This window comes from Myxocyprinus asiaticus, chromosome 38 (assembly GCF_019703515.2).
Source record: "Myxocyprinus asiaticus isolate MX2 ecotype Aquarium Trade chromosome 38, UBuf_Myxa_2, whole genome shotgun sequence".
In the NCBI taxonomy this organism is placed as follows: Eukaryota; Metazoa; Chordata; class Actinopteri; order Cypriniformes; family Catostomidae; genus Myxocyprinus; species Myxocyprinus asiaticus.
In genome coordinates, this window is record NC_059381.1 from 30331344 (window position 1) to 30358908 (window position 27565).

At 37.9% G+C, this 27565-nt stretch overlaps 1 protein-coding gene across 4 annotated transcripts in view; it reads left to right on the plus strand.

Annotated features, from left to right (window-relative positions):
- LOC127429056 (dachshund homolog 2-like) overlaps window positions 1-27565 on the plus strand; it is a 236359-nt gene that overhangs the window by 192512 nt on the left and 16282 nt on the right. For 2 of the 4 annotated variants that reach the window (XM_051677811.1, XM_051677813.1), the window contains 3 exons: window positions 20000-20145; window positions 20290-20437; window positions 24235-24381. In XM_051677811.1, coding sequence (XP_051533771.1) covers window positions 20000-20145; window positions 20290-20437; window positions 24235-24381 — 441 coding nt within the window. Of the gene's footprint in view, window positions 1-19999; window positions 20146-20279; window positions 20438-24234; window positions 24382-27565 lie in introns of all 4 variants that reach the window. The other 2 variants (XM_051677810.1, XM_051677812.1) reach the window with 1 other exon arrangement.

A 27565-nucleotide genomic window follows, 5' to 3' on the forward strand; every position in this document is an offset into this window, starting at 1 on the left:
CCTTCAGAGGTCTTGTGGAGTCCATGCCTCGACGGGTCAGAGCTGTTTTGGCAGCATGAGAGGGACCTACACGATATTAGGCAGGTGGTTTTAATGTTGTGGCTGATCGATGTATAGCTATCTGGAGTTGGATTTTGGACCAATGAGATTTGTCAGTAGGAGGGGCTACCTAACATGATACAACAAAAACAGACACCAAGCAGCTAAAAAAGTATCTCATAACATGTGTTTGGAGCTTTTTAAGCCAAAGCTCTGCACTTTATTTTGCCGCACCTGGCTTACACATGGTGTAACATTTAGACTAAATTCTAAACAAGAATAATGTAGTAAATTGCAGCTGATTCATAGATATGCTGCCAAGTGTACTGAAATCATGAGCAGCCGTGACGTTTTAATGCAGACTGTAGCTCATTAGTTAAATTTACACCTCTGTTGGCTCAGACTGGCAGTATATCAGCATCACAACTTCTCGTTTAATTAATGTCTTAATTAGGAGCTTAACTGAACATGTATGAACTTCATATTTATGGCGTGTGGTGTATGTGCTTGTGTATATTAGTGTAAGGGAGCTGTTAGAGTGGCTAAGTGCGCAATTCATCATTTTAAGAAAATTGTTTTTTGTTTTTTTTCTACGACACAAAGATATGCAGGTGTGTGCGAGCTCAATGTCGGATGTCATGGTGTGTGTGGGCATTGTTTCTGGAGCGTACCTTGTGTATTCTGTTCAGGTGTGAGTGTGTTGGTATAGCAGGTGGTGACTCCTAACACACACTCATCACACACAGTGATGCTGGAGAAAGATGATGCAAAGATGCCCCCAGGCTCTCTTAAAGAGATTCAATGTGCACCTGGCCTCCGACCATATTTTATTAATGTGTCTGGAAAAGAATCTACACCAACACACACACACTAATGTGTGAATACCGTAAAGCACTCCTGTTTTCGGAAATGCAGCACAGAGCATTTACAACAGGGTTGAGAAATGAGCACTGGACTTTGTGGAAATGGCATATATTTAGGTCAATGACCATGTGCACATGCACACTTAAGGTTTTCTTCCATTGTTCAAGCCTTTGTTTATGACCTGTGTGTAGGCGCTTACGGTCGAATTCACTTAAAGGAATAATTCATCCAAAAATGAAAATTCTCTCATAATTTACTCACCCTCATGCCATCCCAGATGTTTATGACTTTCTTTCTTCTGCAGAATACACATTTTTAAAAGAATATTTCAGCTCTGAAGGTCCATACAATACAAGTGAATGGCTATCAGGCCTTTGAAAATCCAAAAATCACAAAGGCAGCATAAAAGTAAACCATTATCTAGTGGTTTAATCTATATCTTCATAAGCTATGCAATCACTTTCAATATCAATATTTTAATAGTTGTTTTTTTAACTATAAATCTCCTCTTTCACTTTCACTTTCACTTTCGGAATGTAAAAGTGAAGATTGATAGTAAAAAAAGGTCTTAAATATTGATCTGTTTCTCACCCACACCTATCATATCACTTCTGAAGACATGGATATAACCACTGGAGTCTTATGGATTACTTTTATACTGCCTTTATGTGCTTTTTGGAGCTTGAAAGGTCTGGTCACCATTCACTTGCATTGTATGGACCTAGAAAGCCGATAACTGATTAATTGGCTCATAGTTTTTAAAATATATATATTGAATGTCTTACAAAGTATTCTTAGTCTCCTGTGACTGGGCGGTGCAGACATAGAGGCTACAAGAGTCCAAATTGAATAAAATCTCAGATGCAGATTATTGTGCAACCAATATCCCAGACTTTAATGTGAATAACGCAGCACTTTTAACTATAAATGACAAATTACAACTGAAACTCCTTTTTTTTTTAAATGTCTGCGCTCCCAGCGACTCACACAAACAGATCAGAGAAACTAAATATGCATTCTTACAGTCATCTACTGTATAACATAGTACAATATCAACACTATAAAATAAACTTTGTCAGATAACAAATAATGTGGTATTATTCAAACTAGTTTTTAAAAAGTTATATAAATTAACCTTCAATTATGTCTATAAGTCATATGCCTTTTTTTGTTTTTTATAATTAGTCCATAAACAGTGGATTTAGCCTTATTACAATACCTAAAAGAAATTATCTCCATCAATTTACCTGCAAAAACGAGACATCGGTTGACCTCCATAAATTAATATTATTAAAGATTTTACCTTATTTACAAAATTCATTGCTACAGTATTTACCTAATGCAATTAACGTTACACTATTACCACCCACAGAAAGCAAACTGTAAACAAATATAGCAGTTCATCAAATGATAATCGAATGATGGAGAAGAGCATTATAACCAGCCATACTGTATATCCAGTGTAGTTGAGCACACTTTCGAGAAATTAATTGGATTTTACTTCAGGAACCAGACTGTTGCATTCTGTTGACACTGGATATGACTCGGGGTCCCTCCTTCAGTGTAAGTCTATGGGATTATTTATTTATTTATTTTTGCACATTTCATCGTCTGGCAGGTGAAAATTGTAAGTTACTGAGAAATATAATAACACCTCTCCTCAACAAACCTCACGATTCGAGGTATCATTCATGTCTTTAACACAAACATGCAGGACAAATTATGCACCGTTAATTTAACTCTTAGGATTAGGGGTTTGTTCAAATCCCTAACCCTAAATTTGAGCAATAGTAATAGTGATGCTCGCCTTAGCATTCCTTACATTTCGGTAACATTCCGAAAAAGATTAGAGTCACAAACACAGATTACTCGCAACACATTTTTTAGAATCCTCACGAAAGGGCTGTTGAATTTTAAACACTGTTTGACCTGTGTGTGTGTGTGTGTGTGTGTAGCCGTGATGATAAACAAAGTGACGTGGTGGTACGTGGTGATGAATGGTGAAGCCCGGGGCCAGGAGCACTGCGTTTCAATGGGACTTTGGCGAGTGAACCCCCTCTCTAACTGTCCATAAATCACTCCTTCTCTTTACCTCTCTCACTTTCACTCAGGGCTGGTTGAATGCCAACAGGAGCTGCTCTCACTGCAGGCAGGGTCTCTCCTTTCTTCCATTAAAGAGCAAAAGGAAATTATGATATTATTCTGTATGGCTTTGGTTCATATGCGAACCATTTTAGTTCATACTAACATTAATCTTACAATCAGGCCACTGATTCTCACAGGCCTGTGTGGAAAGGTGTAACAAAGCCACATATAACATACTGTATGCAAGAAGATCTCAAGAATGAGAAAGTCCCTTCCTCTGTACCATCGACTTCTGACTAGTAATAGCAAGTAGCAAATCGTGGTTTAAAGCTGTGATGTAAACTAAAGGCTGTAAATTGTACGCAGATTTTGTGTATGTATGAAATACTCGAATGACCTTCTACATATGCACAAATTTGTAGTATACAACCAGAGCACACTGTGTGGAATACAGTATCCCACAATGTAATGTGCTCAACTTGACCTTTCATTTCCAGTATGAGGAATGAACCGTAAGCAATATCAGTTTTTAATATCTACTTCTTAACTCATTGCCAAAATCTGGACATTTTATAATATATTTCTGAATATATTTTATTATTATTAAAGTATCTTTAAATATATTATAGTAATATTTTAAAACATTTTAATATAAAGTATAAATATTTGTATATTTGTAATATGAAATGTGGAATAATTAAAACCATTTAAAAAGAAAATATATAATGTTTTATTAAATAAGTTAGAATATTTGTATTTAATGTTTTTAATTTATATAAAAAAATGTGGGATAATAAAAAAAATATTTATTAAATAAAAGTTATTAAATATTTTATAAATGTATTTTAAATATTTTATTATATACATTTTTTTTAAATATATAAAAATGCAGAATGATTAAAATATCTATAATTTTTTTTTATTTTATTTTTTTTATGATAACTGGACCACTCCCTGATTTAAACATGTAAGGTATTGTGGTCATGTGACAGTGCAGCACACTACTATTCAAAGTAATTATCAGTGCATACTGCATATTGTTTCACATACTACCTTGAAAGTACAGTAGGCAGCATGCGGTATCTACTATAAGTATGCTAGTATTCCATATTGAAAATAGCCATGGAATTACTTGCTCAAATTAACCAGTTTTAGGTTGTACATTAGATGGTATCTGTACTGTGTTATTTGTGAAGGAAACTCTATTAGTAACATTTTATCAATGTTTGCATGCTAAACTAACGTGACAAGTAGCTACAACACAGTATCGCTCTTATTTCACATTTTAAACACAACACGTCCGTAATGTGAATGTCTGATTTTGGCTTGACCATCTGATTCAAATGGCAAAACACTTAGTCAAACCTACTGACTTGCTGTACAAACACAGCAAATTTTCTTGTTGTTTATTCTTGATTTTGGTTCGTCTTAAATGAATCACTTCATTGTACACATAAAGTCTGGTTTGGAGTCTATCAAACGTGTTGTATGATAATGTGTTAATGTATTTGACTGAACCTAATGTGGAGCACTTTGACTATAAAAGCAATTAGTGCACATTTGTGTGTGTGTGAGTGAGAGAGAGAGAGAGAGAGAGAGAGAGAGAGAGCGAGCGAGCAAGGCTAGGCCGAGACTTTGTGTTGTGTTATTGCTCTGTCCAGTTTTCCACAGAGTGGATACGTGGCATCTGGTTACAATCAATGTTTCCCTGCACTATTATGAAATTAGCTGCGCGGAAATGATTTGAAATGGCCTGTAATGATTTCTGATAGAAATGTGCGCCATTGTTTCACCCTTTGAGATAAGCCTGCTGGTAAATAAGTCACAACAAATGTTAAAGGAACCTTGACAACGGTCCAAGTCAGGGATCAGCCGTCAAACTGCAAGTGCTTTGCACATTTCTGTTTGTTTATTCACAAGCTCCTCCTTCTGATATGTGCAAAGGGGACTATCCACGGGCTTTGAAGACCCTTTTTGATCATTACGTTGATTGCTGTTCTAAGCGCGTTTGTGATGGTTTAATTAAACCAAGACCCTTTGTGGGGCCCCAGCGGCCCTCGAGAGCTTCTTGGCTGGAGGGTTTGAAGGTCTGCTTATGGCACACGGTTTCGCTTTGTGTTAAAGATAATGAACAGATCTTAGGCAGGAAGATCAGTGTTGGAAAAGAAAAAGTAAACTGTTACAGTTAGCAATTTGGGGCAAGGTTAGTACGGTTGAAAGTCACCCCACAAAAGCGACATTTTTGGACGAAAACACATGATAAATGATAGCACTCTCTGTCTCCTTTCTTTTTCACACACACACACACACACACACACACACACACACACACTCACTCACACACACTCACACAGATTAAGGCAGAGAAGAAGAGAGGGCGAGGACAGGTGCTTGTGTTCTGCTCTGGTTCTGAGAGAAGAGTTGGAACAGGTTTTTGTCTCTCAGGCTTGCGCTGTCTCCTGTGCTTGCTAACGGTGTCAGAATCACATCTGAAGTTGCCCCAAGGCTGACAGAGATCCTCGTACCGATAAAAGAAAGTCTTGCAAGCAAGTTGAAGAATTAAATAATGTAAATGATCAGTTTACAGACACATTTACCCAAAGTGAAAAATGTAAATTCTGTCATCATTTACTCAAACTTATGTCGCTTCAAACCCATAAGAAACCCATTTTTTTTTTTTTTTTAAGGAATATTACGAGTTTAATACAAGTTAAGGTCAAAACACAGCATTTGTGGAATAATATTGATTACAACAAAAACAAAACTCATCCCTTGTTTATTTAAAAAGCAAAAACTGCAGTTACAGTGAGGCAGTTACAATGGAAGTGAATGGGGGCCAATCCGTAAACGTTCAAATACTCACTATTTAAAAAGTATAGCCACAAGATGTAAACAATATGTGTGTTAACATTATTTTAGTGTGATACAATATATTCTAAAAGTTTTTGTCAACTTTAATCACAGTATCCCATAAAATACGTTACAAATGGGTTCACAGTTCTTAATTAAGAAATGAAAGAACTTCACACTGTAAAGTATTTTCTTACAATAAATTACTGTTTTCAGAATTTAATTCCCGATATCCGACAGCAGAAATAATTTAATTCAGTACCCGACCTGACCGTTTAATATGAAGATGCGATCCAAATCGCATCCGCATTATTTTACTACATCAGGAAGACAAAAATTTTATATTTGCTCACGTCACACAAGCAATCAAATTAACTTTAGGCACTCTTGAGTTGGAGCATTGAAGAAAAATAGACACATAGCCTAACGTTGTGGTGACAGTTAACAGAAAATGATGAACATTAGGCCTATTTGACTTTTAAAAAAATGGCCATGGCCATGGGCGCCTGCAGGATTTGGGTACGAATAGAAATCTGCCTAATACATCCAAATATAAACTCTGGTGACTTCGAGAGAAGCATTTTTGCAACTATTGGCTAAAGAATTTCTTCCAGTAACCGTTCAGAACAAACGCACTCACGCTAAAAAAGGCAAACACACCTCAATGAATAGAGCAGAACGCAGGTGTCTCGAGATGCGTTTTTATCAGTTGAAGAAGTTCTTTTTAACTTGACACGGCTTTTAAAAAAGCAGCACTCCCATGAGAGATGCTAAAAACACAGTGAAACATGGTTCAGTTGTCAAAAGACATCCATCTAGTGAATGTTTACGTGGAAAACAATTGAAAAACAGTGCGAGCGGACACAAAAAGACTTCAGTTCGAACAGCCCCTTGTTCACGTGACAGCACTAGCTGAGGATTCTCAAAAGACAGACTTTTGTTTCAGTTGACTGTAGGTACATTTCCACTGTATTCAGTGCTGTTTGTTCTCAGTGTTCGTAAATATCCCGATACTGTTTTGTTTACTGTGTGAGAAACCGCTCCAAATGATTCAGTGAGAGAGCGCTCTGAATGAATTGTACAGAATCGCGAATCGATTAAGATCATTTTGCAAGCCCGTTTGGCCAGTTCACTGAAAATAATGATTCATTTGCTAACAGAAGTACTGGACACACTTCATGACTGGTGAAATATTCTGAGAGTAAATGTTTCTCAGGTCAGTCGGAGCGCTCATGGTACGCACAGTGTGTCACTTGCCTTGGCTATTTGACCCGCAGTTCAGCCCGTGCCTATTGATTCCCGACCCGCAACGCAAATGACAATGTAAATATTTTTCCACCTGTTACAACAAACATTAGCGGTTCACCCTTCAGGTACCGTGGGTACCCACCCATGTGCAGGACTCTGGTGTTCCCTTTGGATGGGACCTTGTCTTATTTATTTCAAATTACATTTCTCCCAGTTGGTGCAATTGTGTTTAAGAACACAATTTATTGTACTGTGATGTATGGAGGGAATTTGTCAATTTAGTGGTTGACTATGTCGGACCATGATGTCGAACATCTACACTATATGATGCATTTGAAAGTAAAGAAATAGTATCATTTTAAATTAACCACGAGAAAGGGATGTTTGCAATGCTAGGCTATAATATGGTTGTTTTTTTCCCACTCATTAATTTTTTATCACGAGTTGTCAGTCAGACACACAAGATATCAACACTCAGCATTCAAAACTCGATGGTGACAATTAACAACCACTGTAAATAAAAAAAATACAGACGATCATTGTGATTCTATAACCTCAATTCCGAAAAAGTTGGGACAGTATGAAAAATGCTAATAAAAACAAAAAGTAGTGATTTGTAAATTATATTCACCCTTTGCTGTATTGAAAGCACCACAACTACACATTACATGATGTTTTACCTTGTGAATTTCATAGTTTTTTTGAAAATGTACAGTAATTTCAAATCAGATGATTGCAACACACTCCAAAAAATTTGAAACAGGGGCAATTTAAGACTAATAACTATTTGATGAGTTAAGATAACAAGGCGATGTTAAACAGGAGATGTGAAACAGGTGAGGCAATCGTGTTATAGTATATAGGGAGCCTCCAAAAAACAGCCTAGTCTTTCAAGAGCAAGGATCATTTGAGACTTGTCAATTTGCCAACAGATGCTTCAGCAAATAATCCAGCACTTTGAGAACAATGTTCCCAAAGACAAATTGGAAGGATTTGGGGCATTTCACCCTCTGCAGTGCACAATATAGTTAAAAGATTCAAGGAATCTGATCAAATCTCGGTGCGTAAAGGGCAAGATGAAAACCATTTCGAATGCGCATGATCTCTGATCCCTCAGACGTCACTGTCTTAAAAAATGGCATTAATCTGTAATGGATATCATGAACATGGGTTTGGGATAACTTTAGTAAACCTTTGTTAGTCAACACCACTTGCCACTGCATCCACAGATGCAAGTTAAGACTTCACTATGTAAAGGAGAAGCCCTACATCAACACTGTCCAAAAGCGCTGCCGACATCTCTGGGCTCGTTCTCATCTTATATGGAAAGTAGAACAGTGGAACTGTGTTTTATGGTCTGAAGAGTCCACATTTCAAAACATTTTTGAAAAGCACAGCCATCGTGTTCTCTGGGCCAAAGAGGAAAAGGACCATCCAAGCTGTTATTAGCATCAGATCCAGAAGCCAGTGTCTGTATGGGCCAGGGGTGTGTCAGTGCCCATGGCATGGGTAACTCACACATCGGTGAGGGCACCATTAATGCAGACAGATATGTAAAAATTTTGGAGCAACATATACTGCCATCCATCACCGTCATTTCCAGGGATGTCCCGGAATTTTCAGCAGGACAATTTCAAACCACATACGGCCTGGATTTCAAGTGCATGGCTGTGTAAGCAGATAGTGTGGGTGCTAGATTTGGCTTGCCTGCAGTCCTGACCTGTCTCCAATTGAGAATGTGTGGCGCATTATGAAGCATGCCATACGGCAACGAAGACCCCATACAATTGTGCAACTAAAGACCTACATAATGGATTATTGGGGGAAAATATCCACTTTCTAAACTTAACAAACTTGTGTCTTCAGTGCCCAAATGCTTAATAAGTGTTATTAGAAGAAATGGTGATGTTTCACAGTGGTAAATACTTGACTGTCCTAACTTTTTTGGAGTGTGTTGCAATCATCTGATTTGAAATTACCGTACATTTTCAAAAAACAATAGAAATTCACAAGGTACAACATCATATAATGTGTAGTTGTAGTGCTTTCAATATAGCAAAAGTTGAATATCATTTACAAATCACTTCTTTTTGTTTTTATAAGCATTTTTCATACTGGTCCAACTTTTTCAGAATTGTGGTTGTACAACGCAGCACTGCTACATTACAGTAATTTATTAGTCCAGTTCACTGTGAAGTCACAGTATAAAGTTGTCTTTTAATTGTAATAAACTGTAGAAACACTACTGTAAAATATAACGTGAAAGTAATGCAACTATTAGCCTGGAATTTACTGTACAATCACACAAATATTTTTTTACAGTGCAGAATGGATGCGCTAAACTTTCTCGCTGGCGTCTCCGGTTCTCTTTTGTGTCTCTGGAGATGCGTTCATCTTGCAGGTCCATTCCTGCTGCGCTCAGGTTAAGGGCTGCAGTGCTGACCTAGTATTCCTCTCATTTAATATTCCACCTACTGCACTTCACACACTAATTGAGGGAGAAGGAAGCACTCATTAAGGCTCATTTCATGTACACATATTCATTAGGCTCAGGGCTGGAGTGTCAGGAAAACGCAACCTGGCCTCTTTTCTAGTTTTGTTTACTTTCCAGATGTATTTGTTCGTTTAAATAGCCCTCTCTTGTCGTCTCTTACATTTCAGAGTTAAGCAAGAACACTCCCAGATAAGTTTTGTTTGTTCTTAGCTTTCATGGAGTTTTACAGATTATGAAATTGAGCATTTTTACATTCCAGTCATCTTCTACAGTATCTTCCAAAACAGCCAGAACTTACTCTGCGGTCTAGCCTGCATATGGCTGTTAAAATGTAATATCCACTAATACCCCCTCATTCACTTCCTCCTTCAACCTATTACTGCTTTGGTTTTTTTATTGTCCTGCTTTCATCTTTTTTGTGTATACGTGTGTATCGTGGGGGTTAACTAACGAACACTGGTCCTGTGCTTTGGTTGAGCTCATTAAGTGCTTTATGCATTTCCTTTTTTGGGGACCTGGTTTTAATGTAGCTTGTTATTCCCTGCTCCAGTGAATCAGGGGCCCTGTGGACCTCAAGTTTTGGAAGTGTAACCCCTGAGAATTTTTTTAAGTTAAAGAACAAAATTAAGAGGTGATAGGGAGCGGCTCCTGCGTTATATTGCCTTCGTTGCTTTGGTGTTAAAATCACTTGAAGTTTGGCGGCAGGATGCTTGGGTGCCTTTTAAATTTTCGTTATAGCAAGTGAGAAGTCAACATGCCGAAGATTCTTTTACATCAGTATTAAAATTCTCAGTGTTAACCTGATGATCCATGATATTCCAGCAGCATTATTTGAGAATGTTCCAAAGAGCATCTTGTGTGCTTCAATAGAAGCAAGGAAATCTGACCTTTTGACCCTAGAAATAGTGCAGTATTTTTTAAATATTTCCTCTTAATTTTTTTACATCACAACTTTTCTTTGTTTTAAACTCCAAAATCGAAATACTTTGCTCCTCTTCTGTCACTCACTCGACGTTGTGTCGATGAAGTGACACTAGGGGTCGCTCCTGGGAGCCCCAGACATCTCTGATCTTTGAGAAAAGGCCAATGAGAATTGGCTAGTGGAATTTGCATGCCACTCCCCCGGACATATAATAGGAGCTGGAATGCAACCACTCATTCAGATTTCTTCTTCGGAGCCGAGTGGTTGTGTTCATTCAAGCTGAACTACTACTGGTCCATTCATCTCTCTTGCTCTCACGAGCTGTTGGTCTTACGGCACATTACAGCGGTTCTCCCCCTCTTGCACCGGCATTGTGCAGAGTACATCCCTGGGTGCTTCAGTGAGAAAAAAAAAGAAAGAAAAAAAAAAAAAAAAAAAAAAGAGTATATTTTCTCTCTAAAAGAGAATATTTCCAACTAAAAGAGTGGCACTCACGAAAGCGTCTTTTTCAAGATGACTTTTCATTTGTGTATCCTTCCTGGTTGCGGTCGCTATCTCTCCGCTTCTGACGGCCACGATTGCTGTATCTCGTGTTTGGGTGCTTCCCATGCGGAGACATCGTTCGTGGATGGTTCATGTCCACATTGCGAGAACATGACCATGGCTACATTGCGGTCGCGGCTTTCTTTTGTCAGAAAGAAAGCCACCCCAGCGGCTCTCCGTCTCGGTCCTTCTACCTACGGGTATTAGGCTGAGTCAGTTAGCACTGGGGGCGATTTGGGGATTTCAATGGGAGCTTCTCTGCCGGGTAACCCCCCACGGACCTCCCATTCCCCTGCATGCTCGTATGCCCCGGCTGGGTTCTGGGATGAGACCGCGGGCCCGTCTCTGACGTGGAAGACTCGGCTGGACTCCCACCCTCGGGTACGGTGGTCCAGTCGCAGGCGGATGCGGAGCTGGTGGCCATGCTTGCCCGGGCAGTCGCAAGTGTCGGTGCACGTTGTGTCCCTCCTGCCACAACACCGAACTACCCGCTGAATGGGCCGGGACCTTGTCTCGGCTCCTCAGTGCAAAATCTGAATAAGTGGTTGCATTCCAGCTACTTTTATACCCGTATGTCCGGGGGAGTGGCATGGAAATTCCACTCGCCAATTCTCATTGGCCTTTTCTCAAAGATCAGAGATGTCTGGGGCTCCCAGGAGCGACCCCTAGTGTCACTTCATCGACACAACGTTTTGTTCCCTCCATCGGGGAACGGAGGTTACGACAGTAACCGAGACGTTTATTTCCATGTTTAAAAATCCCAGATTTTCAGTGTGGTCTCAGGGATTTTCTTGGAAAATCTGGGTAGTTTTATAATTCAGAATTGATTTTGATGGTTAGTGTGTTATATCGCTTCCATTGACTTTGAAAATTATATCAATTGCCCTGTAGCAGTAGCAAGTGTGAGCGTTTCATTGCATTTTCATTGTATCGGCTTTCCAGGTTCCATACATTTTGGTTTCATAAAATGGCTACAAAATTCAAGCCAACAAGCTGAAAAATAGGAGTTGATATGTAAATTCTCATAGTGAACTTAATAGATGATTTAAGTTCAGTGACTCAAAAGATCTGATATTATTGTTGTCATAAGCACATTAAATTCCTGATCGTCATGTAAACAATAGCAAAATCGTATAGACAGTGGACTGCCCAGTAATGCAAGATGTATCTAAACATCTCGGTGTGTTTGGGTATCTGTGAGTTGTTCCTCTAGGGTTTTCTTCTGTCTAGTTTCTCCTGTGTGAGTTGGCTCTGATTGGAATGTTTCTCAAAGCTATAAATACCACCCAGGCATTTGGATCCCCATGCTTTAGGGCTCCCCCGGTGCCTCCTGTCAAACACTGCCATCTTGTTGGGGATAAATGTGTAACTGGCAGAGGGGCGATCTGTCTCTCTCAAGCTCTTTTCTATAGCAGGCTAATGCGCCATTAGAGTCCATGTGCTTTCAGCTTCAGACAGAAGATCTGATATTGTCATCTCATTCTTTTGTTCTCAGTCTATCGTTCTTCTTTACTTAACTTCTTTAGATCCTTCTTGTTTTTTTCTCTTTTCATTTAAGATTTTTCTCAACTGTTAATGCTAACTCTTGTAACTTCTATGTTCTGATTATTTTCCCAGATGCACATCATGTTCAGATCAAGTATTGGATGCTCACTCAACCTGACATGGGAACAATTGTGATGTTTAGTAAAACCTGACAAATAACACTTGAAATAATGAAATGTTCCATGTTGAAATTGTCTTAAACTACTGTGCTGATAAATAGGTGAATTTCATGAAACCTGTCAAAAACAAGTGTAGGTCATAGTTCAACCAAAAATCTAAATAAAAAAATAAATTATATTTTGCTTAATTTTCCAATTTTCCCATTTATTTATTTTTTTGCATTGCATTGCCACATTATTTTCATGACAACTAAGCACTTAATTTCCCCCAAATTTCCATTACTGTAACACAACAAAATACTCATAACTGTAATATGAAAAAAATAATAATTTCAAAAAGACCTCTTTATTGTGCTCATAAATGCAATGGTGTTACAATATTACTATTAGCAATGACCACTAGTACTATGAGCACGTTTTAAGCATTTTTTTCTCCATAAAATTAAATATTATTGTAAAGTATTTATACATGATTGTATTTGTTATACTGCCTTTAATTTATGATAATTCATAAAAAATAAAGAAAATCATATATATTAAACTTTTTTTTATTTTTTATGTAATACAGCAAAATAATGACTATAACATCAATGAGAATCCAATTAAAATCACCTTTGAGAATAATGTTAATAACAATAAATAAATCAATAAAAAGTCCTGACACGTTACAGTAATGCGAATGTGTGGGGAAAATGTGCTTAATTGTCATGCAAATTGTCACAATGCCAAACATCTTAATGATCCCAAACAGACTTTATTTTTTTATGCAAAATATACTGCATGTATATACTGTTTATACACTCACCAGCCACTTTTTCTGGTACACCTGTACTCCTACTTATTCATGTAATTATCTAATCAGCCAATCGTGTGGCAGCAGTGTAATGTATAAAAACATGCAAATATGAGTACAGAGTGGTTATCTGAGTTAGCTTTTCTGTCAGTTTTAACCAGTCTGGCCATTCTCCATTGACCTCTCTCATCAACAAGACATTTTCGTTCACAGAACTGCCACTCACTGGGTGTTTTTTGTTTTTCACACCATTGTCTATAAACTCTGGAGACTGTTGTGTGTGAAAATCCCAGGAGATCAGCAGTTACAGAAATACTCAAACCAGCCCATCTGGCACCAATCATGCCACAGTCAAAATCACTGAGATCACCTTTTCACCCCATTCTGATGGTTGATATGAACATTAACTGAAGCTCCTGACCCGTATCTGCATGATTTTATGCATTACACTGCAGCCACACGATTGGCTGATTAGATAATTGCATGAATAAGTAGATTTACAGGTGTACCTAATAAAGTGGCCGTTGAGTGTGTGTGTGTGTGTGTGTGTGTGTGTGTGTGTGTGTGTGTGTGTATATATATATATATATATATATATATATATATATAAATAATTTCTTTTGATTTTGGGGGTGAAATGATCTGGACATGTTTTCGTGAGATTTACACAAATAGCCCTCATCTTCACCTAATTTAAACAGACCCAAACAGGACCCAAGCTAAATTTAAAGCAAAGTCAGCACCTAGAACTTTTTGCTCTTGCTGTACCATTATATACACTTGTCACTAATATTTCCTCTCATTTTGAAGTTATTAATCTAGTGCTAAAAAGGACCTCACAATTCAAGTTCAAAACAACCTCATGTAATTAGCTGATGCCCATCTTTTAACATTTACTCTGGCAATTATGGTGATTAGTGCTGCGCCTTGATCTTCATATGTAAATCTTTGTGTAAACAAACCTATATTAGAGTGTTTGCGGGTGTGCGTTCATGTACACGTACCTGACAAAAACACTGCACGGTAGACAAACACTAAATTACCCCCTAATTGGATCCCTTTGAATATTCAGGAGACGTCCCCTCCGACAAATGTACAAAATAAAAACTAACAAATATGTGAGGGCAAGAAAATCACATTGGGGTTAAAGGCGCTTAGGGAGATAGCCTCCTTTCTCTCGTTCTCGTCCCTGGCATCTGTTCATCCATATGGAACGTGCCGCAGAAGCCACCTTCTCTGGGAAGGCTGACATTATCTCAAGAAACTTGCTAAATAAAAGCATTGATGTGAAGTTTGAGGAAGAGACATGAGGAGGTAGAGTGTTTTTTTCAAATCGTGGACTGTGTTTCCATCTTTTGAGGTTCTTCTACCTCCATTAAGATCTTAAAATAGTATTATTTATGTAGAATTTAAAACATGAAATGTTCATACGTCTTTTTGCATTTCTGTGACAGCTGAAGGTCGTACTCACACTAATAAGTTATTGTAAGGGAGATAAGTGATGTGTACGACTCGCACGTGGCAAGGAAAAAGGAGAAAATATAGACATTATTTTGAATTCATTGAGCAAAAAAAAACTAACTTTTATGTGAAAAGGTTTAAAAAGTAAATTACTAGTAAAGTAATCTGATTACAACTTTATAGAAGTGATAAGTAATTTGTAATGGATTAATTTGAGTAACTTACCCAACAAACACTGCTATAGCAAAGGCAAATCTAGTTTTAATAATAAAATTCACAATTAAAAGCTAATGGATTGCTTTGAGAAAATACAATCATTTAAAGCCATGCACTTTTTTGGAAAACAAGCTTTGCAATCTGCAAAATAATCTTGAACCAAAGCTGTGCCCCTCTCCTTTTTCTGCCTTTTTTCCCCCATTCTCTTTGCTTTTCTCTGATGGCCATGGTGGCACTCAAGTTTCTTTGTTTGTGACCAGTAAGAAAGCTTTTTCCTTAACTTCATATTGTCTTTATTTTTAGTGGACAACAAATAAAAGGTCTGATAGATTAATTATTGATTGCAGTGGTCAGTTAAAAGAAAAAAAGCACTTCCCTTCATTATTTAGTTTATTTATTCATTTGTTTGTTCACTTTTTGCTCTCGGCTGGGGGTGTTTTCGCAGGGTTGAGTGGATGAATGTGTGTGTTTCATTCTATGGGTCAGTTATTTTTAAATATTGCGATACTTGCGTCTTGGAGAAATGTGTTTACATTTGCAAAATATTACTTCGGTGTTGTATTGTATTCTGTATTGTATTGTTGTTCTACAAACAAACAGATCTCATTGTGCTTGGCCTAGCGCTCACCTGCACCTACACACACACACACACACACACACACACACACACACACACACACACACAGTATCATTACTCGTGCACATTACGCTGAGGGGAGACAGAACAGGGGCACTTTGTAAATGTCATGGGCCGAGGGCTCTTCCACCCTCTTTGCTGGCTGAAATAAAATGAATTGAAATGAGCACTATCAGGAGCTGCAGCAAGATAAATCTGTCATTTAAAAGGGACTTGCAATTAGGTGTGCAGGGGGTGCTGGGCTTTCAAGAGCTTACATTAACCTCCTTTCTACCATCGCATTGACCTGGGATGTGTAGTTTTTAGTACCTGAGCTTGAATTTGAGTCAAGTGGTGGTGTAGCGGCGAAGAACTACAAAATGTCGAGGTGGTGTTGATAATGACCCAATCCTTAAAGTCAACATGAAACTGTATGCGCAACCCACTTTGCTTCCATAATGTGGCATATTTCTGCATGCAAAAGAACATTCAACAAGAACAAAAAATGTAGGGCGGGACTCAATTTGATCAATCACACATTGATTGGATCGTGAAAAGTGGAAAAGTGGATGTTTCATACCAGACTGAAGCCAGACCTGAATGCGACCAACATGATCATTTCCGAATGTTCCGAATGAGTTAATGAAAAGCACCATTTCCCATTAGACATTTTTGCATCAGTTTAACCATTTACCTATTCCTGTGACACGACTGATAGTGCGTTGTGTCAGCAGCATGGGAGAACTGGGTTCCTGTCCTGGGTTCTATTTTCCCTCCAAGGTTAAATTTTTACGCCACTGATGGTTAGGTATTGGGGGTAAAGTTAATAAAATATGCATTCCTCTTCACTGTATAACAATATTTACAACTAAAAACAATCTCTTTACAACTCATTTTTAGCGCCCCTCTGTGGGCATTGCACCTGGAAACTAAAGCTTACATTTGCCCTTACGTTCAACAACATTTCCCGCTTAGGCCACTGGGGGCGGTGCTTTGAATTTTCGGTAAGAACAGACTGAGTTTAGCTCAAGAAAAGTCAACCTACTTTTTCCGAATTCACTGTGACATCAGTCTGATGTGACTGCTGTTGACTGTGGAGATCTGCACTCCTGAAACACCACAAGCACCAACTTTTGTGAAGGTTGTTTGATTAGGACATGGAAGCTGGTCAAGTTTACCCTCGAGAGCATCTTGACATACCCCGATAATTTTTCAAATCTCTTTCAAATTTGTTATTTGCTATTATTGCCACTTTTGTTATATTAACATTGATGGGCATTAAAGTACAGCATTAACTACTAGCCCAATTTTAGAATGGTTGCATTGTCTACAAGAGTAACCTAAAGTGATGCCTAAATAGTAGGGATGTCATAAAATATCTATATATCGAATATTAATCAGCGCGTTAATTTATCAATATATTTTTGAGACATCGATATATTAAAATTAGCCTACATTTGAATTAGAAGCATAATTTCCGTGCTTTCCAATTCACTCAGTTGGCCTCTGTTTAACAGTTTGGCATAATAGCGTTGGGAGACCATAAGAGGGTGATATAACATTTACTGAAGCTGGTCGCAATCACAATCACACAAACACACACACAGACATAGGACGTACTGATGCAGCGCAGCATATGGCAGTCCAAAGTTATGAAGATTTTTGTACTTCTTCAAGAATGAACAAAGTGACAGGTTAGTGTATGAAACTAGTGTAACTGCGCAAACTGAATGATTAAAAATGGCGACATTTTTTTATGCAATTTCTCTGTATGTACCCTTGAATAGGTCTTTTATTCAAGCTGTCAAACCACAAAATGACATACTTGTAACTGAAAATGCATTATTTAGGCTATATGAAAAATACATATAAACAATATATCATTCAGTGATGGCTATAGTAAATAATCTTTGTCCTTTGATAATGATTTGGGTCAAATTTAACTGAAAACTATGCGAGTTGCACTCCGTGGCACTTCAGAATTTTTATGCTGAGCATTGACTGTGTGTGCGTACCTTCGTAGAAAATATTTGTTTTTAATTTTAGAAAGCGCCATGTCATCCGCCAGACACGTCCATTAGAAAAATGGCAATGACGAGATATGTGCAAATAATTTGAAGTGTATAAATGACATACTCTACATTTATTCATTAAAATATTGAAATGAATAAAATGTCTTACTATCACGCTGTTCATTCAAGTAACACAAGCCACTTTTTTCTACATAAATAGAAGACAGTGGAAGCACTGCCCATAGAGAGCTATTGAAGCCTTGCTTCAATGGTAGTCTGTGGCAGATACCTGTATGTATAAAGAAATATGTTAGCGTCAATTTGGAATTCATGTTTACATTAATGCCAAAATTGCCTGCAATTAAGGGTACGAAACATATGCACAGTTTTGTCTGTTGCAACACACAACCTAATGTGTGCTTTTAAAAATGTCTGCAGTTTTATCTCGCAGTTCACCTCACACCTCTCTTCAGCATCCCCTTCTGCTCACCCCTTTTCTCACCCTATCCCTCTTTCTCTCACACACTTTCCTCTTCACACTCTATCTGTGTGACCTTCATATGCTCGCCATTTTCAGGCAGCACCAAAAACTTAATCACACACTGTCAACCTGGAAAGGAGGAGGAGGGCGAGTTTCTCTGCTTGGTTCTTCTTTAATGCCCTTTGCAGTGGCGCAGGAAGAAGGAGGGAAATTTATGGCTGGTGGGACAGGTGGGGTATGAACAATGGGCAGAAAGGAGTTCGGGGTTATCTGGCGGGGCGCGGGAGAGTGCGCGGCGGGGAAATCGATGTGACCCGTGATACACTGTCATCACAATTCCCACCCCAGCTGTCCTATTTGTCTTGCATAGAGAGCTCTGGACGGGCCGTGTCAACACGCGCAGAGAGAGAGGCCCTGGCCAGATTAGCTGGGGTGAATCATGAATGCTCTGTCTCTGTGCCTCTCTTTCTTTCTTTTTCAGCCTTAGTTTTAGCTGTGGGGTGATTTGTGTTGGCCTGATTTTTTTTTTTTGTGGGAGGCGTTGTATGGGGCTTGAGGGGTAAAATATGGATTGTGCGTGCATGGAAGTCATAGATTAAAGGGATAGTTCACCATTTTTATTTATTTTTTTTCATTTTGAGATGCTATTCTTCTCACCACAATTGTACAGAACAGTTATCGAGTTACCGTAGTTTGAACCAGTCTGGCCATTCTCTGTTGACCTCTCTCATCAACAAGGCGTTTCTATACACAGAACTGCCGCTCACTGGATGTTTTTTGTTTTTTGGCACCATTCTGAGTAAACTGTAGAGACTGTTGTGCGTGAAAATCCCAGGAGTTCAGCAGTTACAGAAATATCCAAACCTGACCGTTACTGTCAAATTGTAAGCCCAAACCTGAAATCACCGACTTATAGTATTTTATCATTTCTTCTCCAAGCAAGTTTTTTTTTTGCAATAGGCTGTATTTTATTTAAACATTGTAAGTAACATCTGTAACAGTATAGTGACAGTAAACCATTCATCAAGCACTGAAATTTTGCTAGGTGAAGAACAATCTGGAATCATGTGTAACAGTCACATGAAGTCCTCTTTGCAGCCTTCTACAGCCAACTTCTTTAGAACGTTAAATCTTCATGACACATGCGCTAAAAAAGCAAGATTCAGTGCAACAAATGAAACAGAATGCAATTGTTTCGAGATGCATTTAAAAAAAAACGTGTGTTTACATAGAAAAACATTAAAAAAAGCCGTGCAGTCACATGCAAAAATGCATTCGGTATGAACAGCCCCTAACTTGTTTGTTCACATGTTTCTGTGAGAGTGTGTGTGCAAAACAAGTTACATCAAAATGAAAAAAAAAATAAATAAATAAAATTATATACTAAATAAATGTAGACATATAATCTAAATATTAATACTAATAATAATCTTTAATATTTTTGCATTAATTACAAACCCAAATCCAGCTCGAACCCGAAGTTATACAGGTACTTGTAAAACTCTAATCAGATCTTTAATCTATAGTAGTATTTAAAACAGTAAATCTATAATATCGACCATCATATTTGTTATCAACCACATCAAAAATAATTATTGGCTAATCAGTATTTGCCTGAATTTCTATTTCAGTACTGTACACCCCCATTACACTGTCACTCCATGTATATGATATAAAATAATTCATCATATTTGTTTGTGTGTGTTTTCAGATGAGGCTCATTTAGCTTTGCCTATCCAGAAGCCAGGCTTTGAGAAACTTTCTTTGGGCTCTCAAACTCTTCCTCCCGGCTTCCCTGCCCCCTTCCTGTTTGCTGACGGCCTCTCTTCCGTCGAGACATTGCTCACTAACATCCAGGTACAACCACTGTGTGTTTATGTATGATTATATGCAAAGGAATGTGTATAATGTACAGTATTCACGTTATTCTGCATAGAGTGCATTACAAGTGTGTTTGTGTATGTTTATTGTTGTGTTTGTTTTGTTATGTTGGCGGCACAGGGTCTGCTGAAGGTGGCAGTTGATAATGCCCGTGTGCAGGAGAAACAGGTGCAGCAGGAACGCAAGGAGTTAAAGATGGAGCTGTACAGAGAGAGAGAGATGAGAGAGAGTCTGGAGAGACAACTCACCTCTGAACTGCACAGCCGAGGTAAATGGAGGCATACCATAGGCATCTATTATTTTTAATTGAATCGATTTATAATTCCTATAGACTAACCCCAACCTTAATCCTATAACTAAAAGTACCACTAAAACTTTTGCCAAAAAAAAGTATATTATTATATTATTTATGGATCTATATTCCAAATGATGACGTCTCCAAATGCCCCCAAAGGGAGGTTTCCAAATATCCCTAACCCCCCGCCCACACACACACACATACTGTATGTGGTTTAACTAGAAGAAGGTTGATAATTGCACTACATTCTCCACTGCCACATGTAATTAAAACTACTTAATATACAGTAGATGATATAACTGTGACGTCACACAGCAGGCAACCGTGTCTTTACTTCTTAAACTTTTGTTCCACATACAGTATACAATAATATTTCAATAACATCATATTCAATATTCAAACGTAATAAGAGCTGGTTTCAACTGAACAAGTTACTGTACTGCAGTCAAAATAAATGCAAAGACATAATTTTTGAAATATTACAAAAAAAATATTTTGCATATATTTTCACAAACAGTAGCTGATGCACTGCAGTGATGGAGACGGGGTCCCATTCATCCCATTAGATCTTCTATGGTGGTATAAGATCATTGTTAGGTCATATTTGGCCTCATATCTGTCACAGCGATTGCACTTTGAAAATTAAAAACAGCCGTTTGCGGTTTTAATAGAACAGATGCGATAACAATGATGGTAATCCGTGAAGTATCATAAATTGTGTCACATCCTGAGTTTGTCCTGATCCTGATGGAAATTTAAAGAAGCCCAAAACTTCCAACAATCTGTAGGGAACAGGGTGTTTCAACCCCACAAACAACACTTTTTGGGGATTTTCAGCTCAATTTGAGCGAAACGCCCATTTACAACAGTTATTTCCTTCGGTGCCAAAGGAACCCAGAAGTGCCGGAGCCGAGCATTTGTTTGCAAACAGTAACTTCATCTATAATCATTTTATTGTAGTTCCAGGGTTCCAAAAGTTTATTTTGTGGAAATATTGGAGAATTGTATAATTGTTTTGACTGAAAATTTTGATTGAATTTACAGGCCTGGAAAGTTCTTGAAAATCATTTAAGTGAACGTAAAGCAACTAGGAACAGCCAACAGCCAACATTGTCTGTCCAGCGCATTTTTACATAGATAATGCAAAAAAAAAAAGAAACGTTTTTTTATTGTTTTTCTCCCCAATTTGGAATGCCCAATTCCCAATGCACTCTAAGTCCTCGTGGTGGCGTAGTGACTCGCCTCAATCCGGGTGGCGGAGGAGTTGCCTCCGCATCTGAGACCGTCAATCCACGCATCTTATCACGTGGCTTGTTGAGCACGTTACCGCGGAGATATAGCGAGTGTGGAGGCTTCACACCATCCACCGCGGCATCCACGCACAACTCACCACGTGCCCCACTGAGAGCGAACCATATTATAGCGACCACGTGGAGGTTACCCCATGTGATTCTACCCTCCCTAGCAACCGGGCCAATTTGGTTGCTTAGCGCTGGGATTCGAACTCACGAACTCCAGAGGTAAATAGACCCTAACTTGTCTGTTTGCCAGTGTCTTTAAGTAATATACTATGACTATAACTAATTAAATCGCACAGTTTGTGATTAATTGCAATTTATCATGGTACATAGTAACATTAAAATAGAATCATAAATATCATTATACTTTGTCTCATAGAACTTACTATTCTTCATTTATTTTAATTATTTAAAAATAAACATTAAAATGTTCTGCTTTATTGGCGAGAGACACTTAAGTGTCCATTGTCAATGCATTATTATACATACAAATATAAAACAAATTTAATGCTGACATTCAAAATCTCAAAACTATTATTTTCTCTGGCTGTCGTTCAGTTACTATCGCACACGCTGGGTCTCTCTCGTGCAGTTTCGATTTTGACACTGGTTCAGATGACAGGGAGTGAGTGTTTTCGGACGATGTGAAGAGATACAGCAGCTTGCAGCTCTCTCTCACACCTGGCTCACCGCTTGCAGGTGAAATCTCCATTCTCCATAGAGTAAATCTGCTCCCGTGTTTATTGTGCTGGGACATGCGTTGTGCATAATGAATAAGCAGGCACTGCTCCACACAATCAGTTTCTGTGCTAGGATGTGCAGTCTAGTCGATTGTGTGCCTCCTGGAAATGCATGTATGCCAATTTTAGCCACAAGAAGTGGGGAAAAACATTAGTGAAGTTTCAGGAAGTGAAAATAAACAGATACTGCATTAACTGCATTTTTATTAAATTGTTTAATTATTTTGTGTTAAACCGTCAACTATTAAATCTCAGAAATTAATGTGTTACTGTAAATTTCCAGCCCTAATATACTGTATATACTGTATATGTATAATAATTTTTTTATTAATTGCAAACCCAAACCAGACCCAAATCCGAAGTTATACTTGGAAAAACTGTCCCGAACCTGGCCCGAAACCCAGCAGTTTGTCAGGTTTCTTCGGCCTTGTGTTGGGTAGCAGACCTCTAATCTTTAACAGTGTATTGAAAACAGTAAACCTATAATATCGACCATCACATGTGTTATCAGCCATAAAAAAAATTGTGAATATAAGGCCATGTCCACACTAATACGTTTCATTTTAAATGCATTGATTGCGCTGCAATTACACCTCTCATCCACACTGGAAAGGCGATTTCCTCCACAGAAAACGTCTCCATAACCGCAAACAATGACGATAGGAGTTTTCAAACTTAAACGGATTAGTGTGGATGTGGCCGAAAGTTTTCAAGTTATGTCAGTTAATCTCTAGAAAATAATCCTTATCCAGTAATCTCAAACAACCAAAAAAGTAATTCCAGACTAAATTCATTGGTCAAAAAGTGTGGGAACCCTATTAGTACATATATTAATGCTTGAACAGCACTCCAGAAAATCAAACAACATGTAAATAAATCAGTGAGTGTACACGGCCAATTCTCTCCCTACATCGCAACCAAACCGCATCACCAGTGGATTTACTGCTAGTTCCAATACTGCCGATTGCGCCAAGAAATTAAGCCAATTATTCAGCTGGATAACAACTCTGACAATATGTACAAACACCTCAATAATTTATTAGCCATGGCTGTTACAGCATTTCATGCTATTCAAATGCATGTTTTTTGGAGGTGTTTTTATGACAGATGATCAAAGGCAAGTAATTAGAGGTGTGAGGAGGAAGGGACATGCGTTTAACGCTTTAAGTGAGTGAACGCACAGGGATCTATTTTTACAGTCCTCTGCTAGACTATGCATGTTTCAAAGGACTGTTAATTGCTGTGAATCCATATATACATAAACTTGATTATGTTTGCACATATTCAAAGATTGTGTTGTGTGAAAACAGTGTGCTGTGTGAAGACGATGTGTTGGTACTAGGTGTGTTTGCACAGCTGTTGGCCCGTAAATGCACCCTAGTAGGTTAATATTAACTTATTTTAATTATGGTTACAGGAAAACTTAAGTCACAGAAGTAAGGACAATAAGGACAAACTTTGCTGCAAGACTAGGGTGCTCTGGGTGTTTTGTTTTTTTTTCCTTGGAAAGCAACACTATCAAGGGCACATTTCCATTATTTTATTAATTTTCTGTTGCATGTAGCGCACCATATGTTTTTGTTTAGCTAGTAATGAGCACTTTCAAGTGTCTAATGTGTGAATGTGAGTCTGCACTCGCATCTCCTTGTGTTCTCAGACACCATGCATGCTAAAAGAGCAGTGTTTTATGTCTGAATGTTGATTCATACCTCTTTTTTCTCTTTCTCAGCCACTATTCAGAAGCGTCTGAAGAAAGAAAAGAAGGCAAAGAGGAAACTGCAGGAGGCTCTTGAGTTTGAGTCCAAAAGGAGAGAGCAGGTGGAGCAGGCCCTCAAACAGGCCACATCTCCTGAGAGCCTCCGCATGTGTCTGAACGGTGAGCTTCTGCTCTTTGACACCCATCACAATAACGGGTCTCATTCACTAACTGGGTGAATCTCACGAAACATGTCACATTTCAACCCCGAAATCAAAAGTAAAAACCTCAGAAATCATATTTTTAAATAAAGAATATACAGTCTGCTAATCGAACCCTTAGAAATGTTTGCATTATGACTATTTTCAAGACAGTTAAGAACTGGTAATACACCTGGTATTGTTTCTCTCATTTTTTTATGATACTGTCATTGTACTATTTTAGATAAAAATACGGTTTAGATTTGTTTACATTAAAATCAATTATTAGTTATGTCATTAAAGTCAGGACAAAAATATTACCATGATGTATAAATACTTAAAAAATGTATATATTAATCTTTTTCATGTTATAGTAATGAGAATGAGAGAACTGGGTGATAAAATGAGCTAAATTGTCTATTTCCTTTTCTATTTGTGCAAATATTTTCATTATGCAAAAATAAATAAATAAAATCCAAAATCCTGCTCCACATAGATGTATATTAAACCTTAAATATGTTCTGATAAGATTTAATTGTGTTGCACCGCACAGCATTTTCAAAATTTCTTTGGAACTTTCCGTCGCGCCTTGTTAGGACACCTGCAACACACATACAGTCTATCCTGTGATGTTCTCTCACAATATCTTTATAGATCTGCTTGTTCAGAAATTCCATCCGTTTTGCCCGTCAATATTTTCATTCACCCTTCTGTTCTTTCTCATATTGCTTTATCGGTGCTGATATTGGTATTTCCGTCTCGGTCATAACTATTAGCAATGCATTAGCATCATGATCTCAGCTGAGGAAATGGAGCCTGATGTTTATCATAAATGCTCTAACTGCGCACACTTACCAATGCCAAACCATTTTCCTAATCGTTCACCGTTGTTTTGATTACACTGTTTTTTAATTGTGAATATCTTAACAGAAGCACAATTTGAATGTAAGAAAAACAAAAATTGTAAGACATCTGTGAGCGTTTTGAGGAGTGCTGGGGCAATTATTAGGCCAGGGCTGATTAGACGTGAATTCATTAGGAGAAATGCTTTTGTTTTTGCCTTTCATCTGGGAATACAGAGGGGAATGCCAGAAAAACAGGCTTATTGTGAACGTCTGCTGTTACGTCACATCTTTTCTCAGATAAAGCTACTTCCTCTTTGTTTATCTGTGTAATACTGCCTTTGTTGTGATTTTTATTTTTTTTTCAACCGCAGCTTACATTATTTCTCAGCTGAACCAAGCAAGCTAGACTTGACTTGGTAGTGTTTTAAATAATCACCAAATCACACTATTTCATATTATGACTATCCATCTTAAAGACAACATGAAATCAAAACTGATCTTATTTACTTTCTTTATAAATATTCCTGGACTCTGTACACATTTTGCCAATATAGATTTCTGTTTTTATATATATATATATATATATATATATATATATATATATATATATATACACACACACTACCGGTCAAAAGTTTTGAAACACTTACTCATTCTTTATTATAATTTTTTTTTTTTTCACATTTTAGAATAATAGTAAAGTCATTCAAACTATGGAATAATAAATGGAACTATGGGAATTATGTTGTGACTAAACAAAATCCAAAATAAATCAAAACTGTGTTATATTTTAGCAACTTCAAAGTAGTCACCCTTTGCCTCGAATCTGACTGGACGAGAGATGTTTCATGAGTACTGATGGCATCACACCATCAGCACTCGGACACTTCACTGTGTGTATCGCTCAGCTTGTGTTCATGCGGTTCTAAACTAAAGTTTAAGAGCAGTGCAGATGTGTTAAGAGCTACTGTATGTCTTTATGTCTTTTTTTTTACATTACATTTGTTAGCCAGCAGGTGGTGGCAAAAGATAATTTTTGTGTGTAATATGAGCCAGTTAGGTGACGTGAAGTGAATCCGTGTCAGCCAGTGTTTACATACAACAGTGCTCTGTGATCGCTCATATTACTACTACACTACTAAAGCTAGGAAATAGCTTTAAACGGCTTTAAACGAACTACTTCAGCATTAAGGCTTATCACAGCTGAGAGACACAACAGACTGATTAATTACACAAACTCAAGACGCTTTCCTCTTACCGGAATTTCCACATTGGAGAGGACGTGCTGTTTAAAATGGCGGAGGACATTGCGGTTTCTAAGCTACCGCGAAATACCCCCGCTTGGATGGCTACTTTTCCACTGAGAAAGCTGATCTTCAGAAAGCTGACAGCATCTCTGCTTGGGTGTGGCATCAGGTGATCGCACACGCTCCGTCTCTCTCTCTCTCTCTCTCTCTCTCTCTCGCTCTCTCTCGCTCTCACACACACACATCCATCCTTGTTTATCCAATAACTTGTTAGAAACAGCACAAGCCGTGATACTATTTCTGAAGTGACATTTTTGAATTACTAACGAAGGCTTGGACGCATCATTTGTTTTGAACCAGCAACGGCAGATTCTGATCCGTCATGTAAGAAAGTAGTTCCATGCACAAACGCGTTTTTTATGACCGTACTCAGTTTTTCCTAATTTTTAAAAATTTACTTGTTCATTGAACTGTTATATATAAGCAATATCACACTTGCAATCATGCTTTATGGCCCTAAATCTGCACTGCTGTGATTCGGCCGCAGGCCGAGTGCCGTAGGTAATCACAGCAGTGCTGATTTAGGGCCGTATAGCACGACTGCGAGTGTGATACTGCTTAAATACAGTATATATATATATATATATATATATATATATCAATATATTAGTTAACCAATAGGTGAAAATCTACAGTTGCCTAGAACAATGCATAAAAATCTTGCCAATAATTAATGCAGTAATTTAATGCTGGTTAACGTTGGACTCCTTTCTGGTACGTAACACCCACTTTTCACAATCCATTCAATTTCTGATAAATAAAATAAAATCCTACACTACATATTTTTTTTCTCATTGAATATTCTGTTTGTCATAAACGTGTCACATTATGAAACTAAAATGGGTCGGGATGCTGTTTAATGTGGACTTTAACCTGACCAGACCCATTTTGGCAGTATAAATTCTTCTACTTGTAGCTAAAAACTTCAAATGGCATTTGTGTTTCAATTTGAAGAACTCGAACTTATTGTCAAGTTTTACTGATAAATGGTGTGTAGCGAGAGCTCTAACTG